This window comes from Drosophila gunungcola, unplaced genomic scaffold (assembly GCF_025200985.1).
Source record: "Drosophila gunungcola strain Sukarami unplaced genomic scaffold, Dgunungcola_SK_2 000001F, whole genome shotgun sequence".
NCBI lineage: Eukaryota > Metazoa > Arthropoda > Insecta > Diptera > Drosophilidae > Drosophila > Drosophila gunungcola.
In genome coordinates this window covers 8,619,211-8,645,768 of record NW_026453197.1, presented here as the reverse complement: position 1 = coordinate 8,645,768, position 26,558 = coordinate 8,619,211, and the positions used below count along the sequence as shown (strand labels likewise).

At 39.2% G+C, this 26,558-nt stretch overlaps 4 protein-coding genes across 6 annotated transcripts in view; all 4 read right to left on the bottom strand.

Moving 5' to 3' along the window:
• The window catches only part of LOC128262513 (uncharacterized), a 34,198-nt gene extending 24,074 nt beyond the window's left edge, over nucleotides 1-10,124 (bottom strand). For 2 of the 3 annotated variants that reach the window (XM_052996816.1, XM_052996817.1), the window contains exons 1-2: nucleotides 9,429-10,124; nucleotides 3,392-3,478 (exon numbers count right to left, since the gene is read on the bottom strand). In XM_052996816.1, coding sequence (XP_052852776.1) covers nucleotides 3,392-3,455 — 64 coding nt within the window. In that variant the 5' untranslated portion in view covers nucleotides 3,456-3,478; nucleotides 9,429-10,124. Of the gene's footprint in view, nucleotides 1-3,391; nucleotides 3,479-9,428 lie in introns of those variants that run through there. The other variant, XM_052996818.1, reaches the window with a different exon arrangement.
• Nucleotides 10,125-11,263: 1,139 nt separating this feature from the next.
• Nucleotides 11,264-17,435, bottom strand: LOC128262069 (protein bicaudal C). The gene is made up of 9 exons (XM_052996102.1): nucleotides 17,117-17,435; nucleotides 17,010-17,059; nucleotides 16,428-16,497; nucleotides 16,284-16,363; nucleotides 15,902-16,228; nucleotides 15,178-15,303; nucleotides 14,741-15,122; nucleotides 12,840-14,000; nucleotides 11,264-12,028 (listed from the first exon to the last, which is right to left on the bottom strand). Exons 1-9 carry the CDS (start codon nucleotides 17,421-17,423, stop codon nucleotides 11,781-11,783), a joined length of 2,751 nt encoding a protein of 916 aa, XP_052852062.1. The 5' UTR covers nucleotides 17,424-17,435; the 3' UTR covers nucleotides 11,264-11,780.
• A 101-nt stretch (nucleotides 17,436-17,536) lies between these two features.
• LOC128262070 (uncharacterized) lies at nucleotides 17,537-19,655 on the bottom strand. The gene is made up of 3 exons (XM_052996103.1): nucleotides 19,185-19,655; nucleotides 18,458-18,640; nucleotides 17,537-17,677 (listed from the first exon to the last, which is right to left on the bottom strand). The coding sequence occupies exon 2, from the start codon at nucleotides 18,626-18,628 to the stop codon at nucleotides 18,494-18,496; it is 135 nt and encodes a 44-aa protein (XP_052852063.1). The 5' UTR covers nucleotides 18,629-18,640; nucleotides 19,185-19,655; the 3' UTR covers nucleotides 17,537-17,677; nucleotides 18,458-18,493.
• A 1,671-nt stretch (nucleotides 19,656-21,326) lies between these two features.
• Nucleotides 21,327-26,558, bottom strand: part of LOC128261834 (uncharacterized) — a 42,284-nt gene continuing 37,052 nt past the window's right edge. The window contains exons 6-8 of the mRNA XM_052995725.1: nucleotides 25,151-25,273; nucleotides 24,878-25,064; nucleotides 21,327-23,227 (exon numbers count right to left, since the gene is read on the bottom strand). Coding sequence (XP_052851685.1) covers nucleotides 22,554-23,227; nucleotides 24,878-25,064; nucleotides 25,151-25,273 — 984 coding nt within the window. The 3' untranslated portion in view covers nucleotides 21,327-22,553. The remainder of the gene's footprint in view (nucleotides 23,228-24,877; nucleotides 25,065-25,150; nucleotides 25,274-26,558) is intronic.

Sequence of the window (26,558 nt, the reverse complement as noted above, 5' to 3'; positions counted from 1 at the left end):
ATTCGAAATATCCAACACTCTGACGGGGCTCAGCTTATTCATATTTTTGCAGTCCCAGTCCCCCACGTCCATTGATTTCGCCTGTTAGTTTTAAGTATGCCAAGCGAAAGGCGAAGCCAAGTCAAGCATCCTTGAAGGGGAAACTGTGCGGTGGCCCGTCTCGAGTGGAGGAGTGGTTGGCTGGCGAGATGACATCGGATCAGGAATTCTACGCCACGGATTGCACTGTAATTGGTTCGATAATATATACAGGAATTTGATTGATTTTCCAACCAAAGAGGTGGCCTCGATTGAGCTTTAATTAAAGACGGGTTGGATGGAGCTGTAGCTGTCTCTCGAGGCGACAATTTGTGACCTGTTTGTTGGTGCTGTCGGGTTAGTTGTCTCTTTCCTTTGAGGAAAATAAAACTACCAAAGGAAGTTGATAATTGCTAAGAGTGATTTATTGAATTAGAAACTAGTTTATGATCTTGTGAAATTGCTTGTCACAGCAGGAACAACTGGAATATAAATCAAAAGGAAGACAAAGGGCAATTAAAATTAATGAAAATTTAAATCTTTATTTAATTCAATCACAAACTTATTTGGTCAACATATTTTTCCCTTGACAAATTGTCAAGACACTCAACCGCTGATTGAGCTTAATCGTACAAAATCAATAAGCTTTTGGAAAGCCACACCTTTCCATTTAGCTGACCTTCCCGCCCCTTGCAATTTAAATCACATTTGCGGCTGATACAAATTACAGCCTATTGTGCTCGATTGCCACTAATTTTCCCACCGACAAACCTCAAGGCCAGAAAAGGCCAAATAAATGACAATTTCCCCATACATTAAGACATTAACACAAGTTTTGAAACAATCTGGAATGGAAATAATATTGTCACAAATTTGCAAGCACTCTCGCCATGAGGTTATTAAAAGTAAATCAAGTGCACGACCGATTTACGTAGCCCCAGACTAATTAGCCACTTGTGTACTAAGCCAGGTGCTCAGAGAACCCAATCCTCAACCCGCCAAATGGGGTAACAAAAACATTTTGCTGTTTCCCTTCATTGTTGTGCGTGTTGGAGATTTTAATCGAGCTCCGTGAATTGTGAGTGCTCTGGGTGTCCTGGAAAGGTCCCAGGAGTACAATATCGTCGTCTACGCCGAGTGCACTTGGGCCCGGCTCGATAATGGCAGGTTAATAAACGTTTTTGTGCGACATTGAACGTATGCCGAAACGCAGACGCCCAGGTGTGGGCAACATTTTGTCCTTCGTCCTTTTTGCATCGCTAATGTGCTACCCGCCCCATCCAAGGATTACGATTACGCCGAAAAACAAGTGGGCGGACTGAACTTTCAATGTACGGCTTGTGTGCATATCGCACTGAATCTCGGTTCAATGGGGCTTTATTTATGGCAGATTCCAAGACGGTATTCGAGCCAATTTTCAAGTTAACAAAATGCTGGTCAATAACCTCTATCGAATAGCAAACTATTCTTATTATTAAAAAGAGCATATTCTTTAGATACTAAATTACAAATTTGCAAGCATAATATCAACATGCTTCCCTATTTACAAATGTAAGTCATCTTTTGCTTTTTATACAGCTTAAAAATCCTTAGTATATAAAAAAGCCCTATGTTTTTATACTATAATATGTGCTTTATGATTCAAGTCAATAAAAGTTTTATTAAGGGGTAAAGTTAATTTAAGACATATAATGGAAAATAAATATTCAGATTTGCTAACCACTTTCCACTTTTGTGTGCATTACGTTTTTGTAATCTTATATTTGTACAACTTTAAGCTGGTGTTATTTTGTGTGTAGTCCTTTAGGAAAATAGAAAAAGCTCGGCACGACAGTCACTTGTCACAGCATCCACAGCCTACACAAAAGTAGTGGGACGCACTCTAAATAAAGCCCGAAAAAGGTAGGCACACGAAACAAATGCCAGACACGTTGGAGGCATTTATCAAGAGGCATCGTCCTCGTCCTCGTCCTCATCATGGCATACACCTACAGATGTCGTGAGCCAAAAAGGAGCTGGGGCGAACGGAGCTGTGGAAAAGGATAACAGGCCCAAATCCATATCGCTCCGAGTGACAAAGAGTCGAAAATTTCAGTCACGCGAAGGGCTTAAATGTCGTTTGATGTATTCGCCGTCATTTAAGTTTCTGTTGATGGAGTGGGCTATAAATGTATAGAATATATAGGAGAGAAATCAACTGTCAGATCCCGCTTTACCCATAGAGAGCGTCTACGACTCGGGGGCAATAGGTAAAAGCAAAGGCACAGGCAAATGCATTTGTGTGATATATTCCCGTCTCTATTGACATGTGTCCTGGCAGTCTGCTCCTGCTCTGGAACCGATTGACTGGGCCGAAGATGCAGATAAAACTTGAATCTGCGGCGCACGTCCAAGGGTTAAGACCAGGTGAGTGGCGGCGGTGGCAGCAACTTGTGTGATTTATTGAATAAATCAGTTTGGAAGCCACCTCCCGGCAGATGCTGAAATATTTATGTGTACGTTCGTTTGGCTGTGCGTGCGGTTTTTGAAATTTATGTGCGATGGTAAATAAAATGAGTCCTCCAACGGCGGCGAAAGCCGCAAAGACGAGGCAATAAAAATTTGAAGTGTGTGTAAAGCGCGGCCAGATACAATCCTATATGGTGTGTTTGTTCGTATGCCTAAAGACGCCGACAGCATGAGTTATTAGCTTAAAGAATTGAGATTCGAGTGGTCACTCTTTAAATGAAATATTTAAACTATGTGTTGGTAAACCAAGTCTCAAATTACTAACATAATTTATGTATTTAATTTATGAGCACTTCTAGAGTGGCTTTAAATTTGAATTTAATAATCCTGTTAATTTTTTTACACATACAAATAAAATGTGTGGTAAATTTTATTTCCGTTGCTTGTTTAATTGAGTATTAGTTTGGTTTAAGAGGCTTAATTTTCCCATTTTTTTATCTATTTCGTGGCTAACCTGTCAATAATGATATAAAATATGATTTAACGAAATTTGTTGTAATAATTTTTATTTATTAAGTGTGTTAAATTTTTGTTCAGCTGCATTTTATCACATCAAATTAAATTAAACTAATTAACACTTAGGGCGAAAACCCATAAAAACAACAAAATTGAATGTACACATATATTGTTTTTTAGATTCCCTCAATTATAATTGCATTTCAATGTTTTCTATCAATTAAATTTATTAATTTTATATTTTGTTTAGCTCTGGTTAATTTTCTTCGTGATTGAATTCAGAGCTCCGTAATGTTTGACATAATTTTTAATTTAATAATTACCATGTCACTGTTTAATATTAACGAGCTATTTTCCATTTATTGATGGAATTTATAATTTTACTCTTTGTGGAATTTAATTTACTTACCCAATGTGATTGCCAGGAGTATGGTGGTTAAAGCCGTTTGATAGACAGTTTGTAGAAACCGCATGTTGCAATTTTATGGTTTCGGTACTGAAATAAAGAAGAGAAGGGTTTAATTTAATAAACGCCGAAAAATCAGAAAAATTTGTTTTGTTTATATAAATAGATATATTTTATTAGACTTTTATTTGCATTTTGTTGAATAATGTTTAAGCATATGCTTTATTTTTCACTAAAGCGTAAGATGTGAAAATAAAGCAAAAAGCTTTGCCAAGAAAATTTTGTATTTTCTTAAATTTAATTTTATTTATACTAAATATATATTACATTTATATATTACAAATATATATTTAGTTGGATAAAGTTAAAGCAATATGAAAACTATGCACCGTGCTTTTTTGTTCAAAATATAAACATTATAAAGAGTTTAGGTCTAACTTAAGCAAAGCCCCAGAAATATTCTTAAGAACACCTACACAGCAAAGCCACAAAATGCCGAAACTGTGGCAGACAACAACATCGGTTCTTAATGCGTTAAACTTTGGCTGCAACACGTAACTCTCGTTGGCCAATGCACCCAAATGGGCCGACTGGTTTCCTTGAGGCAGGTGTTGCAAAGTGAGTTTCTTATAGTCACTACTTTGGCCCAAAGTATTGAAAGCAATTTTGTAATCAGCCGGCAAAGAACAAGGGGAAACTGTATAAAGTAATAACTGTAAAGAAAACTGCAGCGATTTTCCTCGCCCACACACATAGCCAAAGTCTGAGTGAAAAGTTTGCCATTAACGAGATGGGGATGGGGATAGGGATGTGGATGGGGATGTGGCCGAAAAACACATTGTTGCCTAACTGCACATCAAATGCTCCTTCCTTGACTGTGTGAGCATAACATTTTTCCATAAATTCTTGCCCTTCTTTTTCGGAGCACATTTAAAGTTGAAAATCGGATTATAATAATCCCCTGGTCGACTTGAAAGGGCAGCCGAAGGACTCGATGGAGGAGCTTTAACAAGTTGTAATCTTTTATGGCAGCAAATTGTATTACAGCATCGGGCCAAAAAAGCCAGGCCAAGAACATCTCGTATGCGGATTCCCAGTGCAGCTCGCATGGCACAAAGACTCCACCAAATGGCCATTCAGTGTACACTCCATTAACTTTGCAGACCCTTGGCTTAATTGCTTTGGCTTCATTAAGGTCAGCACAAAACTAACCCACAAAGGCGGAGAATCGGGTAAAAACTTTCAACTTTTTAATTTATGCATTGACAAACTTAAACGACGGAGTGCGACAAACAAAAGGGCCAAGTCTGTTCCCAATGCGATAAGCCGCAAACTGCACTCCCAGACATTCTACTTCTACTCCCCATTTTTTTGCAGACAAGAAAACCGAAAAAAGGATATTATAAAAATCGGTTGCCCTTAAACCCATGTTCCTTTTGTTAATTGCATCTGGACCAGAGCTAAGTAACGAAGTGAAAGAAACCGATTCTTAAATCCCTCTTTTGCAAACAGCTGGAAACCAGTGCAAACTGGAGTTCGAATGAGCTTGGCGAATTTTCCGGACTTGTAAACAGGGTTTTGCGTTCTTTGACTTAATTAAAAAAATAAAGTTAAGCTTAAAGTAATGCTTAAAAACGTAAGTTAGCTTTATTTTGGTAAGAGTAAGACATTATTTTATTTGAGATCTGAAAATTTTCCAATAAATTGCCTCACAATTGTTTCAGGTATTTACATTTTTCTCTGCCAACATTTCCAATACAGATATTTCAAATTTTTTTGTGAAGTTCGTTTTACTTGACAAACGCTTTATGACTTAAACAATGCATTGCTCAAAAATCAATTATTATTTCCCAGACATTCTCCAATAACTCTATAAGTTGCAGTTACAATTTTGAATTGTTAATATCATAAATGAAGTTCATAAATTATTGAAGGGTCATCCCATCCAAAGATTGTCCAGCTCCGTTCATCCTGGGCAATTTGCAAAACTATTATTGCAATAAATATCCAGTCATCCTACCCAATTTCTGTGACATCTGCTGCTGTTGATTCTGTAGCATTTCACAGATTGCTCGATTACAAAACAACAACATCAACAACGAACCGGCAATACAAAGGCAAGGATATACATTTTTAACCCACTAAGATAGATTGCTGGGCACTGAGAACTAAATCAAAATAGGTTTGCTGAGAGGAAGAGACCGATTAAGCCGCTTTTATCCTTCAAAGGCAAAGGACGCACATGCACAGCGATGGCAATGGAGTTGCACAGAACTTGTGAAAATTGGTAAACAATTTATGTGGTCAAATAAAATTGCACCGAAGTGGAGCAATAGCAATGCAGCAGCAGAAAAGCCAGACACCACAACAGGAGCAGAAACAAATTTATGACCGCTCAGCCCAATACCAGAAAACTCGCAAAAACTTCCGCCACAGAAAAAGGGATATTTTGCAATATGAGCAGGGGCGGAGTCGGCATTTAAGAGGGAAAGACGGGAATTTTGTAATTAAAACCAGAAAAGAGCATTAATTTGCAAATTAATATAGATGCATTTCGTTTTATGAAAATTTTGAAATGCATAAAAAATGTATTATAAAAAAAATTAAGATTTACAAATAAAATGTCAACTGTCAGCAAAGGGCATTTAATTAGGGAATATTTTGTATAATTTATGTACTATACATGTTACTTATATAATCATACAAGATATACAAAGAACCGCTTCTATTTGGTCTCTCTCACATATTTATGTATTTATTTATATATGTATTTATAATATATTATATTTATTTATAAATTTATTCATATTTGTTTTATAATTTATGTACGATACATTAGGCCCTTTTGATATATTTTCCTGAGGAAACTTTGGTAAGTCCATTAGAAAAGTCCTTCCAAATAACCCCTTTATAAGTTCCAGCCCACGCCCTTGGGCATCGGCAATAACTGCATAGATGCAGATACCAAAAAACCTAGGAGAAGCCCGAAAGTGAAGTGGGTTTTGAGGGGAGGCAAAGAGGGGCCATTCAAGGATATAAATTACATGCTTAGCTACCCGTAGTTCCCCAGCCCGGTTCGCTCGCTCATATGCAAAAGTTTTCCCCATTTTTATTTTTTTTTTTGATGCTCTATGGGATTTTTGTTGCAGAGATTATGAAATAAATTTCCACATGCCACAACATTTTCGCAGCCGCAAACGAACAACAAATATGCTAGGTACAGATATGTACTTTTCCTTGGCTCGGCGAATGTTGCACTTGAGATGCGCCTTTAGCGCTCCGAAGTAGGCAACGAATCCCTGAATTACACACACTGGCACAGTAAAGGGCGCCACTCCAGATCCTTAAATTCAAAGAACCACTGGCCATGCCAATAACAACAATGGATTTGCATATGAAATATTTTTCAATCGCCCACAGGTCTTTTGTACCGCCATGTTTTCGCAACACTTGAGGCGAAGTTTGAGTCGGTAAAAGATTTGTGATGCTGGCAAATAAAAAGTTGTGCATCCCAACGGTGGAAAATTTTATTTTCACAAGAGCTAAGAAATAGAAGTGGGAGTTTTGGTAAACTTTTCCGCTATATTGCCGTTTGGTCTTGAAAATTGGTGGGACATCTCAATTCGCATTGAAGTTCTATTTCAGAAAATTCGCCTACATAAAATCTTCAAATCAATCGATATAGTGGGTCAGTGGTTTCATTAACTAAATATTAAAACCGCAAGGCATATTCATATACCGTAAGGTATATATATATATTTTACTCATCAAGTTGCCGTAATGTGTAAAAGTTATTTGCTAAATAGACAAATCAGTTCTACCACACGCAAAATTAAACTCATAGCCCAGAAAGCCCAGAAAGCTTATAAATAATAAGTTAATTGCTTGTTTAGCATGACATCATAAGCATAATTCGATTATGCAATAAATATTAAATGCCTGCCAAAAATTAAGACTAACTCAGTTATTCTCATACTAATTGAATCAATCGATAGCTCTACCAGCAGCTTGTAAGTCAAGCTCTCATATGAGAGCAAATATCATTATGATAACTGGCAGTGATTAGCTGGGCAAAAAAAAAAATACTTTAAATCTGTGCACACAAATAAGCGAATATTAATACCCACACCTAAGTGCAAGCCACTCAAGAAGCACAAAAACTAATTAACACCCACGCCTTTTTATACTTTTGTTTTGCATTTTTCCCCAAATTTCCGCTTTGTCTTCTTGTAGCGTTCGTTTTCATAAACCACAGCAGTCGCATCCAAACCGAACAACAAAAACAAAGAAAATAAAAGTCCAGGACTATAAGAGAAATGCCTGGCCAAGAGAAGAATGCGACACCGTTGCAGGTGGCAGTAAAAAATGGCTGCAATTTCTCGAGCTGAACAGCGAACTGGCAAACGGGAGCCGCGGGTCATCCGAGGCTCAGATCAGGACACAGCTCATTAAATGCTGAGCACAGCTTTTCCCCCTTCGGTTGATATTACACAGGAAAATATATTAAGTAGGGCTGCCAAAGGAAGTCAATAAGTTTGTTGACACTTTTAATAAAAAAATGGCGAAGAAAATTTTCAAAAATAAATAATACAAAATATGATTTTCTAAGGCGTTTTCATTGGAAATTTTTGTAAAGCAGAAAAGTTTGCTATATTGCTTATTATTTGGCTGATACACTATAGCCACAAATTAAAAAAAAATGTTTTAAATTGGAAACTTGTTTTATATGCAGGACTGAAAATAACTTTAAGCGATACATTTTTTGTTTTTTGACAGTGTGGTTCTGTTTGGCTTGGTACTGATGTTATTTTTAAGCCGGTAGCAGGATAATCCGAAAAGGCTGGCGACGACTTAATGCGCCCCTTGGCTGTGCTAAATAGCTTTCATTATTTACTTTATTCTCACATAAAGCGTGCGAAAAAGTTTGGTCCAAGCGATTTTTACAGCGCTGGAAAATTCCAACAGAAAAACCAGCAGGATATGCAGGAAGACAGAGATAGAGCGGGAAATAAATGTTCCTACTCGACTGGTTAAAGGCTTTTTTTTTCTGTTCTGTTTAGAAACTTTTTTGACTCAGCTGCCTGTGGACACTTTCCTGCACTTTTCCTTCTCTTTCTCCTGCTCCTCTTCCTCCGGTGGCAATAAATCATTTCACATATCAATCAGTCAATCAAATAAATGTTTGACTGCCGCCCAACTGCCTGCCTGCCCTCCCCTCATCCGATATTGATTGTCCCACTAAATACGATTTTTGCCTAGTCAGTGGGTTGCCGGAAAGTATGGCAGAAAAACTCTGCCAGGCAGTTGACATTTTCCATCAACAGAAAATGGGGAAATCGAAGGAGCAGGGCCCAGCTCAAGACATTGTTGCCTAGTTCCCCGGCAACTATGGGAAATGTTTACGAAAAGGAGGGGCCCGAGGTCCCGGAGACACGCTCTTTGGCAATTGACAAGTTTTGTTTGCCTCTTGGATGAGTCGGGCCACGCCCCCATGTCTATCTTCCGGCTTATCTTCCGCTGGCTGCGATGTGAAAAGTTACCCCTGAATTTACGAAATCTGAAATTGGCTTGCCAAGCGCAGGGAAGTTGTGCATCAAAAATTAAACGTCGAGTATTGCGATATGTAATTACAGAAGCACAGAGGAATTGTTGAATAGAGGAATTGTTTAACAGCTTATTTTTAAATTATAAAATGTCATTTAAAAAACAAATTATCCTAAAAATAGTAAACTTTTGAGTTAATGTGGATATATGGAACAAATTCGGACATAAATAAATTACTTAATTTAAAGGTAAAACCAAGAAATCGGTTATTTATCAGCAAAGCAAGTATATTTTAAGTTTTTTTGAAACCCTGTTCTTCTTAATTTTGAGTTAGAAAATTGTCTTTCCGGAATATGAGGTCGAAATGTTTCTTGCTCGTTATTACGGGAAATTAGTTGAAAAATCTTATTTTTGCCTATAAATATTGTAATTTAGATTTTTTCAATATATCCTATAAAGTCAACTAATGTAATACCAAAGTACAATGCATTCCTACCTTCAGATTATTTTTTAAAGTGATTTTTTCCTGAATGTTTTTGTAATATTTTCAATATTATTCGCTAGCCATATTTCACATGTGTATTTTCATACAATTTTTGTTTGTTTTTTTTTTTTAGTTCTGTGGCTGCGCACAATTTGGCAAGCAATTTTATTTTATGCAATTTTCGGATGATTTATCTGCCAATCCTTTAAGGCGCACCCAGCGAGTATCCTGTGTGTCCTGGCGAACGGGAATTTGGTATTTGCTCCTTTTCTGTCCGCATAAGCCGCTTGCTGCTCCGTTTTTTGCTCCTTTCTCGTTCCTTATCTCATTTCGCGTATCACGGAACTCGTTAAAATCACCTTAGAACACGTGACTGCACAAACACACACTGACACGCGTACACACACACAGGCACTGGGGAAGAAGCAACAGCCTCACCCACACACACTCAGTTTGGGACTATGGCAGATCCTTTGCTAGATTCCTTTTCCTATTTTCCGCCTTCTGTTTTGGTAAATGCTGTGTCAAAAACACAAAAACTGCATCGCACACACGCACGCCAAAGCAAAGAGTTCAATCCTGCGGTTTAAGTTCAGTTAACGTTTTTTTTACAATTTTTTCTTTTTTTCTATTTCCGCTCCTTAAAACCTCCGATGTTCGTAATACGGTGAGAACTAAATGATGATCTACGCACGTCCTCACGCAAGGACAACGCAATGTAAACTGCAGCAGAAGTCGCAGGATTCGCGTTATGCGAGTCCTGTGCACAGATTTCCCAATTGGCGAACAGGCCACGAAGTCGGTTCGGAAAATCCGAAGTTCTTCTTCTTGCGGAAAATCACGAATGGAAAAGCGAGGGGAGAGAGAGAAAAGTTGGTGGTGGGTTCTGCTAGAGAGATGTGCTCGCATATGCACCACGGCTTCTTTCCCCTTCAAACTGCTTAGTTCCCCAGTTGTACTGCTTTGTTTCCCCTTTTTCGTTCCCCTCTATCACTGCTTAGTGTTACTGCTTGGAAACTGCTTGTTCAGTTATTTTCTTCTTTTTTTCATGATAAATGAAGTTACGTTAATATACGCAGTATATCCGAACAAAATCTTAAATGGAAGGCATTAAGATTTATGTAAAGAAATAGTTTTCGCTTTGATGTATGGTCGTTTAACTATTAATCAGTCGAAATTCCATGACAACTCAGTTAGAATTCCCTTGAAATGGGACCATCTTTGACGCATGGTCGGCAATGCCCGAAACAGGCGCCTTTTGGACTGGTCAGTGACTCCAAATCCGGATTTAGATTCAGCTTAATTGTAAATCAAATCGCTTGCCAAAAAGTCCCACACAAGCCTACTCGAGTCACTTAAGTGGAACATAGCCTGATGTAAATGACCGTCAGTTTGAGACTCAGATAACTGCAGAAATTTGTTTTTGCCATTGGCAGAAGCACTTTGCGCCCAAAATGTCATAATCGTAAAAATTTGCAATTATGCTGATGACCGCAACACGGTAGCAACAACCGACAACTGGAGCAAAACATTTCCAGTTCATTAGCCCAGCCACGCCCCTTTTGCGCCTTAGACTCTGTTCCGTGTAAGGACACACATTCGATTTTGTTGTTGCCTTGGGAGTTATTTCTTGGCACGACTCCGAAGCTGAATATAATGCAATACAAATTATGCAGACTACTGGAGACAATAAAGACATTAGCCTCTATTTTTAGCTGATCGCTAACCAGGCTGGAATCCGTTTGAATTCGATTGTGTTTAATGCACAACAAAACACAAACATTTTGTAATAACTAACAATACATAAACATAAACATATATAGTAAATTTTGTAATAATTTTAGCTTCCTTTCTTGTTTTTCATAGACATCAGTTTATTCATATCAAATGTTTGTTCGTGACTGTTTTACTTATCACTTAATACATTGTGTTGTTTCCTTTTTTAAGTTTTTTGTTTCTTTTTCAGTTAATATACATAAATTCATTGCTTACAATACGTGATTTCGTTTAGTTAGATTTCATAAATAATTCACAATATTTTTTTTTTAAGACTGTTTCAATATAAATAATTTGGAAATAAATTAAGGTCTTAAAACGAAGGCTACTGCGACCTAAGGGCAAACTGCTGGGCACTTTCCCGTGCGCAGCTCTGCTACTTGGAATTTGAGTACAAATGCGAGTATAAGTCAAGGTCAAGGCTGTGTTTTCGGGAAAGACATCGCCGCAGATAGGTTGCCCCTTTTTCTCCTTTCTCTAATTTTTTTTTCTAGATTTTTTTCGTTCCGATTCTCATGATCATACGACTACCAAAAAAAATGGGCATGCAAAAAAATGGATAGTAAGCTGCCTAGAGACAGGGGCGGATCACCACTGGTTGGAGGGTCGGCGCTCAGCGCCGGGGGCCGCACTGCCGGAGAATCGCGGCGACGAGGAGTTCTGCGAGGAGCTGCTGCTGGGCATTGTGCTGCAGGCCGCCTCGTTTGCCAGCAGCGTGTGAATGGCCGTCAGCAGCTTCTTGCGAGCTCCAAATGCCGCGATGCCCAGCTCCATCAGGTTGTCCTCGGTCAGCGTGGTGAACACCTCCAGGTCGATTTCGTTTAGCACAAAAATTTCTGCAAGGAGAAACACGAGATACAGCTTCAGTCTTACACGGTTCTACCAAAAATTCGTTTACAATTATAAAATCTAATACCTTCTAGGAACGGTGATAGGGCTTGGATCTTAAAAAATCAAACTAATTATTGAAGTATTTTAAAGTATTAATCCACCAAAAAGTTTAAGAAACTAAACCAACAAAAAACTGTAATTGAAAACTAGAAGAGCTCCTTAATTAAAAGTATAAATTATGTTGCACTATAAGTCTTTTACCTTTCCCGGCTCTACCCATTAAATAATTTTTTTTTTCAAAAAAAGCTGACAACTAAATGTTAAATGTGTCTTACAATTTTTTTTTAAATTATTTACAAAGTAATAACTAATTTTTAAGCTAATAAAAATGTATCTGCATTTGTTAGCCGTCAGAATACCCAAATTATAAATAAATAATAAACCTTTGGAAAGTTCAAACTAAGAATACATTTTAAACATCAAATTAAGTGAAATTATCTTGGTCATTATAAAACTTCTGAATTTGCTTCTAGTTCTTGAAACAAAACCCAAAGAAAGAAGAAAAGAGAAAGACCTGTAAACTATAAGTGCGGTATAGGCTGAATAGTTAAATTCAGGACTTATTGGTCGTTTAGTTAACCCATAAAGTGGTGAAAGATATGTTTTTGTAAGCTCTTTTAAGGTAAGTCCCCTCGATGAGTGTGTGGAATGAAAAACTCTCTCCAGTCAAAGTCAAAAAAGGATAAAAAAGCTTTATAAATCACATCTAAAGTACACAGTTGCCAAAAACGAACACAACCGGCGGAATCTACTCACTGATGTAATGCTCCAGACCCAAACTGGTGAGCAGAGTCTGGATGTCCTTGTGCTGGGCGAGCTGCAGCCGCCGGTTGACTGGGGTGGCGTCCAGCAGTCCGGTGGTGGCACTCAGTCCGTACGGGGAGCCCAATCCCGGCGGGAGGCGCCACCCACCACCACCACCACCACCACCTACACCGCCGCCCCCACTGTTCTCCCCGTTTTCCAGCGGGACGGGGGCGGGAGCGGGCGAGGTGCTGCTCAGGCCCATGCCCATCCAGGCGGGCGTGGGTGTGCGCATTTCCCCCGCCACCGGAGATCGCTCCATGGCCTTGTAGCCCAGGGCCCGCTTCATGTCGAAGTCGAGGGCGCGGTGGTTGGTGTGCTTGGACGATCCACCGCCGCCTCCAAGGTCGTAGTGCAGACTGCGGTAGCTCTCCGCACTGCCGGGCAGGAGGTGTGCCCCTCCGCCCGCGGATCCTCCTCCGCCGCTGGAGTTTCCCAGGCCCAAAAGGACACCATCGCTGAGGCGGCGACCCAGCCGCGCTCCACCGCCTCCTCCGCCGCCGCCACCACCTCCCTCACTGCCGTACGTGGAGTCCGGCGAGTAGTGCGCCCGATTCGGACCGCCCGCCGTGGAGGAGGTGGAGGACACGGCCCCCGGCAGCTGGGCGTACGGCGGATACGACTGCTCCAGCGAGGTGGTGCTGCTGCTGAAGCTCTGGTAGCCACTGGTGTTCTGGCTGCAGCTGTTCCGCGGTGAGACAGCCGGCGGTTTCAGTGGCGCCACCACCGCTCCAGGAACCTGCAGATAGTTACTGTTGCTGCTAACCTGGCTGCCAGCCACCAGCGAACGACCTTGACTCTGCTGAAAGCTGTTGTGCAACTGCATATACTTCTGCGTGGGCGCACATATCCCCGTGGGCGTGGCCAGGCCATTGGCGTTAAGCAGCAGGTGATTGTTGTTGGCATAGGGCGTCAGTTGGCCATTCAAGGCGGGCGGCAGGAGAGACGGAGTCTTCGGACTGTCCACATAACCCGCCAGCAGGGCCGTCAACTGGGTGAGATAGGCCAGGTTCAGCTCCTTGTCCTTGGGCATGAAGTAGTAGTCGGGGATCTCGGGCTTCACGGACGGCGCGGCCAGGCGCAGGATCTCCTGGCGGGCCTCGTAGATTTTGTCTAATGAAGATGTGAAATTCGGAATTAGAACATGGCCAAATATAAAAAATATACATAAATAAATTACGTATTCTAATATTAGTCTGATTGTTTTAATCTGATTGTTTTAAAAAGATTGGAGTCAGACTGAAAATTAAACTAAGCAACATATTATTTTAAGCAACTCCATCTTTAATTTTCTTATAGATTTTAGATTTCCACAAGCTGTGACAACTTTCTTAAAATGTATAAAATGATTTTATTGTTTTACGTTTTGTATTGATTTATGTTCATTTAGATTAGATTATGTTCATGCTCAGGATGAATACAATAAATTGCATGTGACTTATAGCACTAACCATACAACAACATGTTGTATGGTTAGTGCTTATAGGCAAAAGAATTAAGACCATATTCAATTGATAAATAGGTTGAGCCACAGGAATAAATTAAAGAGTATTTGTTTGCTCTCAGGAGTGTAATTACTAATCCCTAAATTGAAAAGTTTATCATATTTGCTCTCAGTTTTAGAAAATGTATACTTTTTGAAAATTGCTTTAATAGCAAAATTAGTAAATATTATACCAAAAAAATAATAAAGTTTTAGAATACGAAAATCAGAACATGTCGTATTGACTTTACTAGCGTTATTAACAACTTAAAATATTTCATATTTTTTTTGGCATTGCTAAGCTATACAAAATGAGATAGTAACTTAATTTGTTTATCTATTTTGAAAGGGATACAAATGCCCAACTCACCTATAAACTTCTCCACTCCCTTGACCACAATGGCCAGTGTGCTCTGGCGCTGTTTCTGGCGCAGGGTGATGTAGACGCCGTACTTGGTGTTGAGGCTCATTATCTCGGAGGCATCGTTCTGGTTGTCCGGAAAGTCAAATATCAATGCTACGGGCAAATTGCCAAGCAATTGTTGTCGCGCCAAGTAGACGTCGTCGATGCGTCCGCTGATCGTGACCTGCGACTTCTTCAGCGGCTTCACGTTCATGTCGCTCAGATCGGGGAATATGATCTTGGTCTGAGTGCGCTCCATAATGCTGAGCAGGTTCACGTTGTTCTTGCCCTTCACGATCTCGTGGTGCTGCGGCGAGATCTCCATTTGGACATTCACCAGGATTTGGCTCTGAAATTGTTGATAAATTGGCATCATAAGCTTGAGTTATCCCCTCTTAACCTACCGCAATGCTCTCGCAGGCGAAGTTGATCAGCAGCTGAGTGGCATCTCGGACTTGGGCCGATTCCTTCTCGGATCCTTTGACCAGAACCAAAGAGGTATGCAGCTTGGGTCGCGTGGAGAATATGACCTGAAAGGTTTCGAAGTTAAATTAGCAAAATTGTAAAACGATGCTAGGAACCATTAAAGAGAACTTCAAGCTCGTAACTTATGTGATACATCAATAATAACGATAATCTGAAAATTAATTAGTAAATTATTTATACTATAATATTTTCTTTTCTTAAATAAATGTTATAGAACTTGTGAAAATTTGTATGTATTCGAACATGAGATTTGAGATTCAAATTCTTTTACAAAAATATGAAACAATTATCTAATAATTATTAAATTGTTTTATTTAAAAATAATTAATTATTTAAAAACTATTTGTTTACTATAGGTTATTTTCCTATATCCTTCTTTTTGACACTTTAATGAATAAATTTACCAGATTATATATTTTTATTTATTTAATTTTAAAAAAATTCAAATATGTTATGTATTACATGAATTTTAGCGGACCCTTTTTGAAAATCGCTGAAAGTTTGTAGGAAATTCAGTGACACCTTGGACAGAAAACTTCTCCCAGACATATTTACTAACCTTATTTTCCCATTTGGTCACATTGAAAACAGATTTGCCTATGAACAAATAGGTGGCTAAGTCTCAAGCTAGATTTTTCTCACCTGCACATTGAACTTGGTCTCGATCATCTTGATGTAGGGTGTCTCGTGGTCGGGCTGCGGCTTGCTGGGACCCATCACGGGCATCTCGAAGGAGATGAGGAGGGGGGTGGAGAGCCGGACGAGGGCCCGGGCCCGCTCCACGCCCTCCAGACTGCCGCACAGCGACACCTGGTTGGACTTCTCCGTGGGATTGGAGCGGTTCGAGTCGGGGAAGTGGATGTGGGTGTGGGTGTCGTCCATGATGCGCTTAATGTTGTTGCCACCCCGCCCGATGATGTACGAGTGATCCGTGTAGCTGACGTCCATTTTCATGATCACACGGGTGCCCTGCCCATGAATTTAGTGTAGATCAGATCTAGATCAGTACGCAACACAAACTCACCCTCGAGTCAAGGCTGCTCAGGATGCGCTCCTTGGCCCGCTGCACTTGCTCCACCTTGCCCACAATTCGCACATGCGGATCTTCAATTAAAATATGTATTATTTACATTATGTTCCATTGAATGCAATCCAAGTATAGCCTCACCCTTCTTGCTCTTGGCACCAATTTTGAGTCTGCAAGGCCAGCTCACATACGTATCCGTTGTGTTCATGATCTAGTAAAACAATGAGTATTGGATATATGGCGTTTCTTATATATCAAGTCAGCAGAGCTTTCGGACGGTCCTAACTATTACTTAAAACTACACTGAAATTTATGGTGGTATAGTCAGATTGCCGAACAAAAACATGGATCAATAAACTTAAAAATTTTGCTCAAAGAGTAAATATCTTAAGTACTATTGAATCGGAAACATAATATTTTTTGTTTCAAACTTATAAGGCAGGGCATTCTATGTCTTGGAAACACAGTTGCAAAATTGGGGGCATTTAAATAAACCATTACGTTGTACAAAAACAATTAAGCAACAGCTTGAACAATACTTTAAAAATGTTCGAACAAATTTGTTGGTCATCCTTTACAGAGTTTCCATAAATTCATTAGAATAATTTAGTAGTTTCTAAGGTATACCTTTTATAACCATATGAATTGTAAAAGTTATAGAATACATTTCTCATCACGAATACATTAGTTTTAAATTATAGGAACTATCATTTTTCCACTTACGTCATGAAAGAAATACTCGGCTCCATTCATTCCCTCAATGGCGCTGTCCGCTACAAGAAAAAAAAGGTATTACAAAATTCTATAAATATCTAAAGACCCAGCTATACCCTTTATCAACTGCTCCAGCTTCTGTCGATCCACCTTGAAGCGTTCGGTGTGCAGATCGTCTGGGTTTTGAACGCCCAACTTCATGGCGATGGCGCGTATGTCACTCCAATCGCTGTCCACGGAGGAGATCTCGCTCTGGGTCTCGCTGGGTGCCCCACTGCCCGCCGAGGTGGTGGAGGGAAGGGCCTGGAGACTGGACAGGGAGCCCATGGACCCACCGTCCACCTCCAAGCCCACCATCGGCGACTTGGCCACATCTGCGGCCGTGGGATACATCAGTTTGTTGAACGAGGCACAGGACAGCATCGTGCGGGTTGAAGTTTGGAGTTTGGATGAGTGGATCAGTGGGTCAGTGGATCAGTGGATCAGTGGATCAGTGGGTCGGTAAGTGGATCAAAGGATATGTCAAAACTCGGCAGGTGTGGGTACCGCAGGGTCGTTTAGTTTTAAAAACCAAGCAAAATGTCCGTCTAGATGTCGGTTCGTTTTTGGTCAGCGATGAGAGATGCGTGTGCCGTTGGCTAATGAATGTTGTGTATCTGGGTGAATGATGAGATGAGCTGGCGATGATATATGAAATGTCCAAAGTTGAAAAATTAGGTAAATGCAGCTTCATAATGGCACTATTGATTGCATTCCAAAATTATTACATAACTTTCATTTTAGTTTTAACCGTTAAATGATCCATAAATCAAATGATTGTAGCAGTCGTAATGCTGATGCAATGTTTTTACTATGTAAAGAATACATATTAATTTAAATAGTGGAAGGTCGTTTTGGTTTATTTTTGTTGAATATAAATTTTTATGTTAAGTTCTAAATTTATTTTGTAAAGTGATTTTATTGGAACAACTTAGTAATAGTTTTTTGACAACGACAATTTCAAATTAAAGATTTTCATTTGTTAGAGAAATCAATTTATTTTTATTAGTGGTTATATATGGACTTGCTTATATTTTTAGTAACACTAATTAGCAGACATTTGTGTATTCTTGTTGTTGAAAGACAAAGGCATTTTGGGTTCATTGCTTTTTTTTGTATTTAAAAGTCGTTTCAAATAATTTGCATATTTATTTACACTTTTTTATCCTTATTATTTTAAATATTGTTGCCAACCAAATGTTAATATTAAAAATGTTTAATATCAATGCAAAATTGGTATAAACTCGAATGTTCCTTGTACTTCCTTAGACATAACCTCTCAAAACGAAATGCTGCTGCCATGAGGTTTGCACTTTCCCCTTTCTCTCGCCACCAAAAAAAAGGAGACGAAAGAGAACCGTATTTTCTCCGGCACTTTCACTTTTCGCGGGCCCAAAGAGCAATATGGCGTGACTTACCGCTGGGAGATCGAGATGGGGGCGTCTCAAGGGACTCTACTTGAGGTTGAACAGTCCCTGGAGGTCCAGGCAGAGGGCATGCGTGAGGTCCTGGACGAATTGGATGGCCTCGACGAGGCAGACGTTCATAACAAAATTACGTATTTGTTGAAATCGCTCGACGAAAGGCATTTAGGGTGTGATCTGCGCAATGTAATTCTATATATCAGTATATAGCTGTGTGATTGCGACGGTTCGGGAATTGGGAATCGGGGTTCGGGAAACGGGGATCGTGGATCGTTGATCGGCACTTGTGTCAGAATAAAAAGTTGACGAGTAATGTCTCTCTGGCTCCTAGGGGACTACCACTTTTAAGTACGGCTCGAAGGCAACTGAACGCGGCTCTCGATTTTGCTGTTCGATTTGCCGGCTGTTCGACTAGCCAGCCATATTTCTAACTGTAGAACGGATGAATTCCGCATGCCGCTGACAGGAGAAGATCGGACAAATATTGTTGTTGCTGGGTCAATGAACCGCTCACGGAATATGAGATTCCAGATCAGAGAGCGCAAAACAAACAGAAATCTAACAGCCTTCCTTCCAAGCACTTAACAGCTATGGGACTGTTCCCATGTTAAGTCGAAAATGTTGCCAACCGTTTTCATTCATTTTGGCGCCAGAAAAATGGTAGAGAAATACGAGACGAAAGGAAACCGACTTTATTCCCGCCAAAAAACACGCCACTTACCGCAATATGGGACTTTTCGGATCGTAGCACAAACACATAGATTTCTCTGGTTAATTTACTTAAACACAATCAATTGTAAAATCATTTTGACAAATAACACGCTCGTTTCACGTAAAAAATATATTCGCTTGCTAATTAGTTTTGGGCTCAATTAATTTTCCGTCAATTGGTCAAATTTAGATTCGAATGGGGATTCGGCTGGCAGTCGATATATTTTTTTCAATGTAACCCAAAAAAAATAACCACTACCGAAGTGCGAGTAACAGAAAAAAAAAAACACGTGTGTGAAAAACACAAACGGAAAATGTAATGAAAATCGAATGAAAAGCGAAACTAAATTGTTGTCAGGAAATCGTGCACCGCGCGTTCGATATAAGTATTATTTTAATTTTAATTAAATTTTATCTTCAGTTATTTAGAGTTTAAATATCATTAATGGGTGGAGCGCGCCGTGCAGTTGTCGTCATTGAAGCGCGCTGACTATCAAACTAAGCTCGGCTTTTAGTTCCCTGTTCCTACTGACCTTCAGATCTAAAAGCTCTGCGTTCTAAGGCGACCAGCGGGAATTGTGTTCTAAAACCAGTCAACTACTTCTGTAAAGAGTTCAGGTTGGACAACGAAATGTGTATCAAAGCCTTTCAGTTTTTTAATGCTAAAGCTTGACTTTCAAGTCATTTTGATCTTGCTAACTATCAATATATTTTCCAATCGCCCCAGAGATGCTCATGAGAGCCCCAAAATATAGGAATATAATCGTGATTACACGTGATTTACGCCTTTATTAATTGACTCCAATAAAAAGGCACTGAGGTGGCTAGTTAAATGTGTTTTGTTAAATTGTTGCAATCTTGTTATCATGTTTTTGTCTCAATTGATGTTTAGATCTGAAAGCTGCACCGAGTATTTAAATCTAAACACATTCCATTATCCAGTTCACAAACAACCGTCGCGATAAAGCTCTTAGTCAGCTGGAGAACTCGATTCCTTTTTAAGCTCCCCAGATGGCGCTTTCTTAAAATGTAGATAATTACAGTGAGCTCAAATAGTTTTCTTACTGAAACAAATATTTATTTTAATTTATTATTAAAAATTTCAAGCAAATGCTGGTTTTGAAAATAAATGCCCTTTAAGACAAAAATGTCATTAGACTTACGTTTTTTGAGTTCCCGAAAGTCCGTGTATTTTCAACACGCTGTATGTTTTGAATGCCCTTTCTAAAGTTACTAAAATAAACACTGCAATACGGTTTTTTACTCTTTATTGAATAGGGGGTTACTTTATTTCCTTGCTGCGTTCTTTTTACATCACTATTTTGTTTTCTTAGAGCTTATTATTACATTGATTTTGGCTTTACACATTTTCGGTTATTTATTGGGGATATGAATATATTTTATTTTATGCATAACGCAGTTGCTTGTGTTTTTTGATTCTCATTATAAATCTAAGACTTATCTTTGTCCCTAGCACCTAGAAACGTTCACTGCTCTTAAGCCTATTTTCATATCCTTGGTTAATATTTGTAATATTTATTCCGCAACATCAAAATTATTATTATTTTTCCTTTTTCTATATACATAAAACTAATTTTTTACATTCTTAAATATCTCCAATTTATAATTTTATATCTATAATTGAAACCATATTGAAATTAATATTGAAATTATAATATCCTTCTAATTGTTTAATTATATAATGAGCATAAATTAGGGAAGACAACTTTCACAACACGATTTGATTACATAAATCTTGGCTCATGCATTTCAATATTATGGGTTTATATATTTGTATTATCTGTTTTCAACATTTACACCAATTAAATTTCTTGATTTGTTATTTACACTTTTATTCATTTATTGAAACATTTTAAATGTATTTATTTATGCATTTAACATTAATTATATTCCTTTCGAAAACACAATTTCATTTTATATGTATATTTGTTTAATTTACATATTTGTTTTCTTCATTTTAAGTTTAGATAACCCATTGTATTACATTGATTTATTTTCAAGGTAAAGGAACTATTTACCGCTGGATTTTTGTTGGCCAAAAATTTGTAAATAATCATTTGTTTTTTCGAGTTTTAATATTGCCGAAATAAGATTTCAAACCAAATGCTTCCTATTCTTGTTTTTTTGATCTATGTATGTATTCGTGGTTTTCTACAGAGAAATGATTGCTTCAATAATTAATTTTGCATATAATTTCCACAACCGTAAAAAGTTCCTTTCTGTACACTGGATAGTATTTCATATCGGATATTATTTATGTTTTAATCATTATATTTACACACATCGACTTAATGCCGTGACACAATTCCAAAGAGAGCAAACAAATCATATTTATTTCTCTTGCTTGAGTTGTTTACAATGCTTAAGCCTTCAAAACACACACTTTAAAATGCACTACGGTACCCGAAAGCTAAGCTCAAGTGCAGTCTAAAGTTCAGCTTGCTGTACACTGTGCACATTTTCTTATATCTCTTTTCGTTTCGGTAAATATGTTTAATGCTTGATATACATACAACGTAAGAGCTTTACAGTACATGGCAAATATTTGGCAATAATTTTTTGTTTCAGTGTCTTGTGCACATGCGTTCTTCACCCCGTACGCAAGTTCACAAATTAACTGTGCATTTTGTGTATTTCTTTCAGCGGTTATTGAGGTTGCCGTCATTGAGAGATTCTGTTTTACTACTCAGTTTATTGTGTGATCTTCTATCAATAACAGTAAGAGTTTCGCAATAGTAAGTAATTGAATTTAAAGCAATTGTTCTTATTTATATTGCAAAAAAGTAATAAGAAAATGATAAAACCTCTTTATTGTCAGTAAGTTTGTGATGCTTAGATAATATGCGTTATCTAAGTTAATAATATAAAAATGAAGACAAGTGAAAAAAAATGTGTAAATTGAAATTTTATTCAGTGAGAAAACAATAGAGTACTTCCATATTGGACAATAGTTGTAACAATACAATGAATAACGCAAAAATATAGTTTTGTGATTGCAACCTGCAGGGTATCCGCTATTTTATTTGGTTTCACCATTTGTTATATATTTTTCCCCTTCTTAACATTAATTTACTTCCTGTTATGATTCATCGATGCCATATCTACTTGCCGGCTATACTTTCAATAATTAAATACTCCGCCCTTCTGCACATTCCCTGACCTTATGCATATAACACTTAAGAGCTACGGCCAGATCGATTTATGCAGCTGGCGCTCATGCAATCAATATGAGTTCGAATGTATATTAATTATGCCCTTCAACAATTCGGGGGTGAAATGAAAGAAAGGGCCGTTTTTTCTGCTCGGTGGCGAGCACCTTAAGCTACTTTCGGAAATGGATTTCATCATCAATTCGGCATCAGCACGCGCTCCAACGCGACTGCATCGTCGCATTCACAGCCATCGAATGCGATTTCTTATGCCACTTTTGTCGCTTTTGCCGCTTTTGCCGCCGCCGAGTCATCAATAATCGTTGATCCGGCCAACTGGCCACGCCCCTTGCACCCCATACGCCCCCCACAAGTGTCGCTGACAGCCGCTTAATGCTGCTCGCAACTCCTTCTTCTCCAGCAGCGGCAGCAACATTTGCAACATCAGTAGTTGCAGTTGCTGTTGCAGTTACACTCGTGCTGCCAATATTCGCATCACCATCATCATCATCACCGCGTTTCTGAGTTGGCGTCGCCATAGCCATTTGACAATTATAAAAGCATTTGACGCTCGGTGCGGATGTTGCCGCTTTTGAAGCTGTCACATCGACGTTCCTGCTGCTTGGATGTTGCTGTTGCCGTTGGTGTTGCTGCTGCTGTTGCACCTTGCCCATCGCCACCGGCTTTGTGTATTGACAGTTGATAATTTGATGGCCCAGCGGCCCTAGCACAAGAAGCAGTGCAGCCGCTCCACCGCCCCCGCAGATCCAGTGCCACGCCCCCGCCAACTGCCTGTTGATGGGCAGCTTTGTCAACTGCGATGGCCAGAATTGCCAGAAGATTTCGTGTGCAGCTGTCGAGGCGCCCGATGCCGTGTTATCCGCTGCAAATAGAGATATACAGACAGGTGAGTAGTGAGTAGTGAGTAGTGAGTAGTGCTGGTGGTGGACAGGCGAAAAAAATAGCCTTTGCCATTTAAGGCAGAACTCTGTTTTTCAACTTTGATGCCTTTGTGAAAACTAAAGACATAAATGGAACACACACTTTCAAATTTTTCGAATGGGAAACCCGTCGAAAGGCTGCCAATTTTTTTGTATTTTAGATGGATTTTGAGTCGTCCTCTATCCTGAACAACTGTTCGTGACTAAATTATTTGTTTTGTTAAAAAAAAAAATATTAATAAATCATTTAAGCAGATATTATTTTTTTTTTGTGTTTTAAAACAAATCTAAAAGTATGAATTCAACGTACTATATCGGTACATCCCTTAAACCCTCTCTCATAAATGATTAAACGATTTTTAAGCATTATTAAGTTTGAAAATCATCTAGCAACATTTTAACGAACTTGGATAAGGTTTTGTACCTTGCAATATAAAAAAAAAAAACATTTTCGCACAAAAAAAATCAAAAAAACAATATATTCTTCCAGATTGGTTTTCATGTGTGAGTGGGTGTGTCAACATTGCATTTGCATAAAGTTCAGAGCGGAATGCATGCAAGGAATCGGAACACGCAATCTCCCCATTCCTTGCACTCAATAACGAGGGTGGGTTGCAAACTTCCGTTTTATGCTCGCTTTGGGCGCTGTGGCCAAAATTTTGTTGCATACGTTGATATTTCGCTGGGTTTCGTTCGCAGTCCCGCGAGCGCGTTTCATCGGTAAGCCAGTGAACTCAACTCAATTTTAAATACAATTTTCAGCTCAATGCGTTTACACACTTGTTATTCCTGGTGTTGTCGTTACTTGGTGTTAAGTAAATGTTGTCGCGAGTAAGTGGCAAAGGGAGAACCGCAAAAGGAGCAGAGCTACAAAAAAAAGGATACAGAAAGGTTTTCCCCCCAATTTCGCCAGAGGCTCCCAATCACGCTTCCGTCCTGCACAGTCTGCCGCAATTCCGCGACAATCTTTCATGTCTAAACTTAGTTTATAGCAATTTGATTTGCCCGCCATCTGATTCGATAAGCCTGCCTGCCTGCCTGCTCCATGCTCCATGCTCCTTCTACTTGCTTTTCGCTTTTTGCTCCTGGTTGTTAGCAGTCTGGAGGAATGTTTATGCTGCACAATTTTATTTACATAATTTACATTGTGTGCCCGACATCGACAGGATGCAGTGGGCCGAACTAAGTGGCATTCAGTAGTCCATCTTTGCTGCTTGCCAACGGCTTTGCCTTCCATCAAAGTGAGATAGGATCACTTAAACGTATCGAATGTGCAGGCAGACCTATTCAATCGGATATTTATCTATCTATAACTTAGACTTAAAGTTTAGGAAAACTAAGCAAATGTTTGGATAGCCTCTTCGCTGCCGAAGAGTAATTGCATTTATGTACATACAGTACAATAGGAAACTAAATATTTAAAAGTAAATAATAACTATTAGAAGTTGAACTCACTAACCAATTCAGGAAAAACCCTTTTGTAAAGAAATTTCTAGAGAACTTTCAGTGTGTTAAAATTATTGATTGCTCTCATTATTATTATTTTCAGATCTTTTTATCAAATCTCGTCCTTTTCAAACCAAAGTACTTACCCGAGTAGTAGGTCAAATAGGACTCGTTGTGATCCTCATAGCCGCCCCGTTCGCCATTTGGTGGCTCCTCGGGGGGATAATTGATGTCATAGGATCTGCCCGAGGCCATTATCCTGGGACGGTCCTCCTCGATGACACTCTCCATTTCCTCCTTGAAGATGTCAAAGATATTGGCCGTGCACTTGAGCTAAACAACGGGAAATGGGAAATGGGAAATGGAAAACAGAACGTTATTAGAATCTCAATGGGTGCGGATTGCATGTGTATCCCTACCCTCATCTGGCTCTTGAGAAAGTGCTGATTGGTGACCATGAAATGTATGGCACTCGTTACCGATTCCAGGGTGCTGTTCTCCCGCTTCTCCGTCTGGTAGGTCTTGATGTGGTGCGGTGGCACCTGCAAGATTCGGAACGAATAATGTCAAGTGGCATCTCGAAATTGCAGCGAAATCAATTTGCAGATATTCAGCAATCTCCTTTCAATGAAGTGGACATTCGACTGGGCCGGGGCCGCAATATGAAAGCCAAAACTATTCCCCCAAAGCTGACACTTTGGCCCGAAAAATAAAGGCGACCAAGCCAGGCAAATTTATAACTTATGAATGATGAATAGATTTACGCTTGAGTGATTAACTAGAGCAGATGATGGTGATGCTGATGGTGATGCTGATGTTGATGACGACCAGGATGGAAAGGATATGGGGGCAGGAGCCAAAGGACATGGGTGAGCTGTGTGTCGAGAAGACGAGGCCACTTTGTTTGCGGTGAGTTTAGTTTGAAGTGCCTGCCAGATAGGATGCCCTGGCCCAAACCACCCAAACCACCCAAACCACCCCATCCACCCTAACCACCCGGACCACCCAATGCTGACAGCACACATGATGATGGGTGGTGGGCGAGTGGTGCTCCTGTTGAAATGCGCTCGTTAGCTAAAAGATCAAGTGGCCGCACCCACTGCATGGCCACCCACAGTAGGCAACACTCAAGTGCTGTTTGTGTTAGTTTTGCCTGCTTTATTTTCGCATATTTATAAATATGTTTTTATGTTTTGCTGAGTTGCTTGTTTGGATGGCGATTAAATCTGAAACTTTGCATTTTCAAATTGCGTTTTATTCATTCTTAGCTCGGATTAAAAATGTGAATATTTGGTGTTTTTTTTTATAGGTTTTACTGGCAATTGAAAATCGTCAGCTTGTATTTTTCATGATGAAAAAGTTGATAAATTTGAGTACAGACAAAAATTGCCAAGCTTTTTGTATTTGAAATATATATTTCAGCTAAATTTAAAAAAAATAAATAATAATCATTAAGCAATGGGAAACATGGTCTTTCGTTATGAATTTATAAGATCAAAAATCTTTCGATCAACAAAACGCGCTTTTTTCATTTTCCTAAACAAAATTTGAGTATTTATATTCTCTAAGCTTTAGTAATTAAGTGTTACTGAAATACTATCCTCTTCAAAGTAGTCTCTAACCTCCGCAGCCATTTAACCAATTTCATTTACTTCAGATTTAAACACTGACTAAGCTCTGCCAACTTACAACTTGATCTCTCTCACCTACAAAAACAGACACAAAGGCCGCAAATTTGAAATATGAGTTGGAGGGCCTCCGTGACATTGACAACGCATTTACTATACTCCAGCTGCTGCCACCCGGTAAATGGTAACCCTCTGTCTG

Coding starts and splice junctions, on each gene's coding strand:
- LOC128262070 (XM_052996103.1), bottom strand. CDS start 18,628: ATGCCTTTCGTCGAGCGATTTCAACAAATACGTAATTTTGTTATGAAC.
- LOC128262069 (XM_052996102.1), bottom strand. CDS start 17,423: ATGCTGTCCTGTGCCTCGTTCAACAAACTGATGTATCCCACGGCCGCA. Junction 15,304..15,901: donor AGACCAAGTTCAATGTGCAG/GTGAGAAAAATC, acceptor GAAACCTTTCAG/GTCATATTCTCCACGCGACC. Junction 15,123..15,177: donor TCGCCTGCGAGAGCATTGCG/GTAGGTTAAGAG, acceptor CAACAATTTCAG/AGCCAAATCCTGGTGAATGT.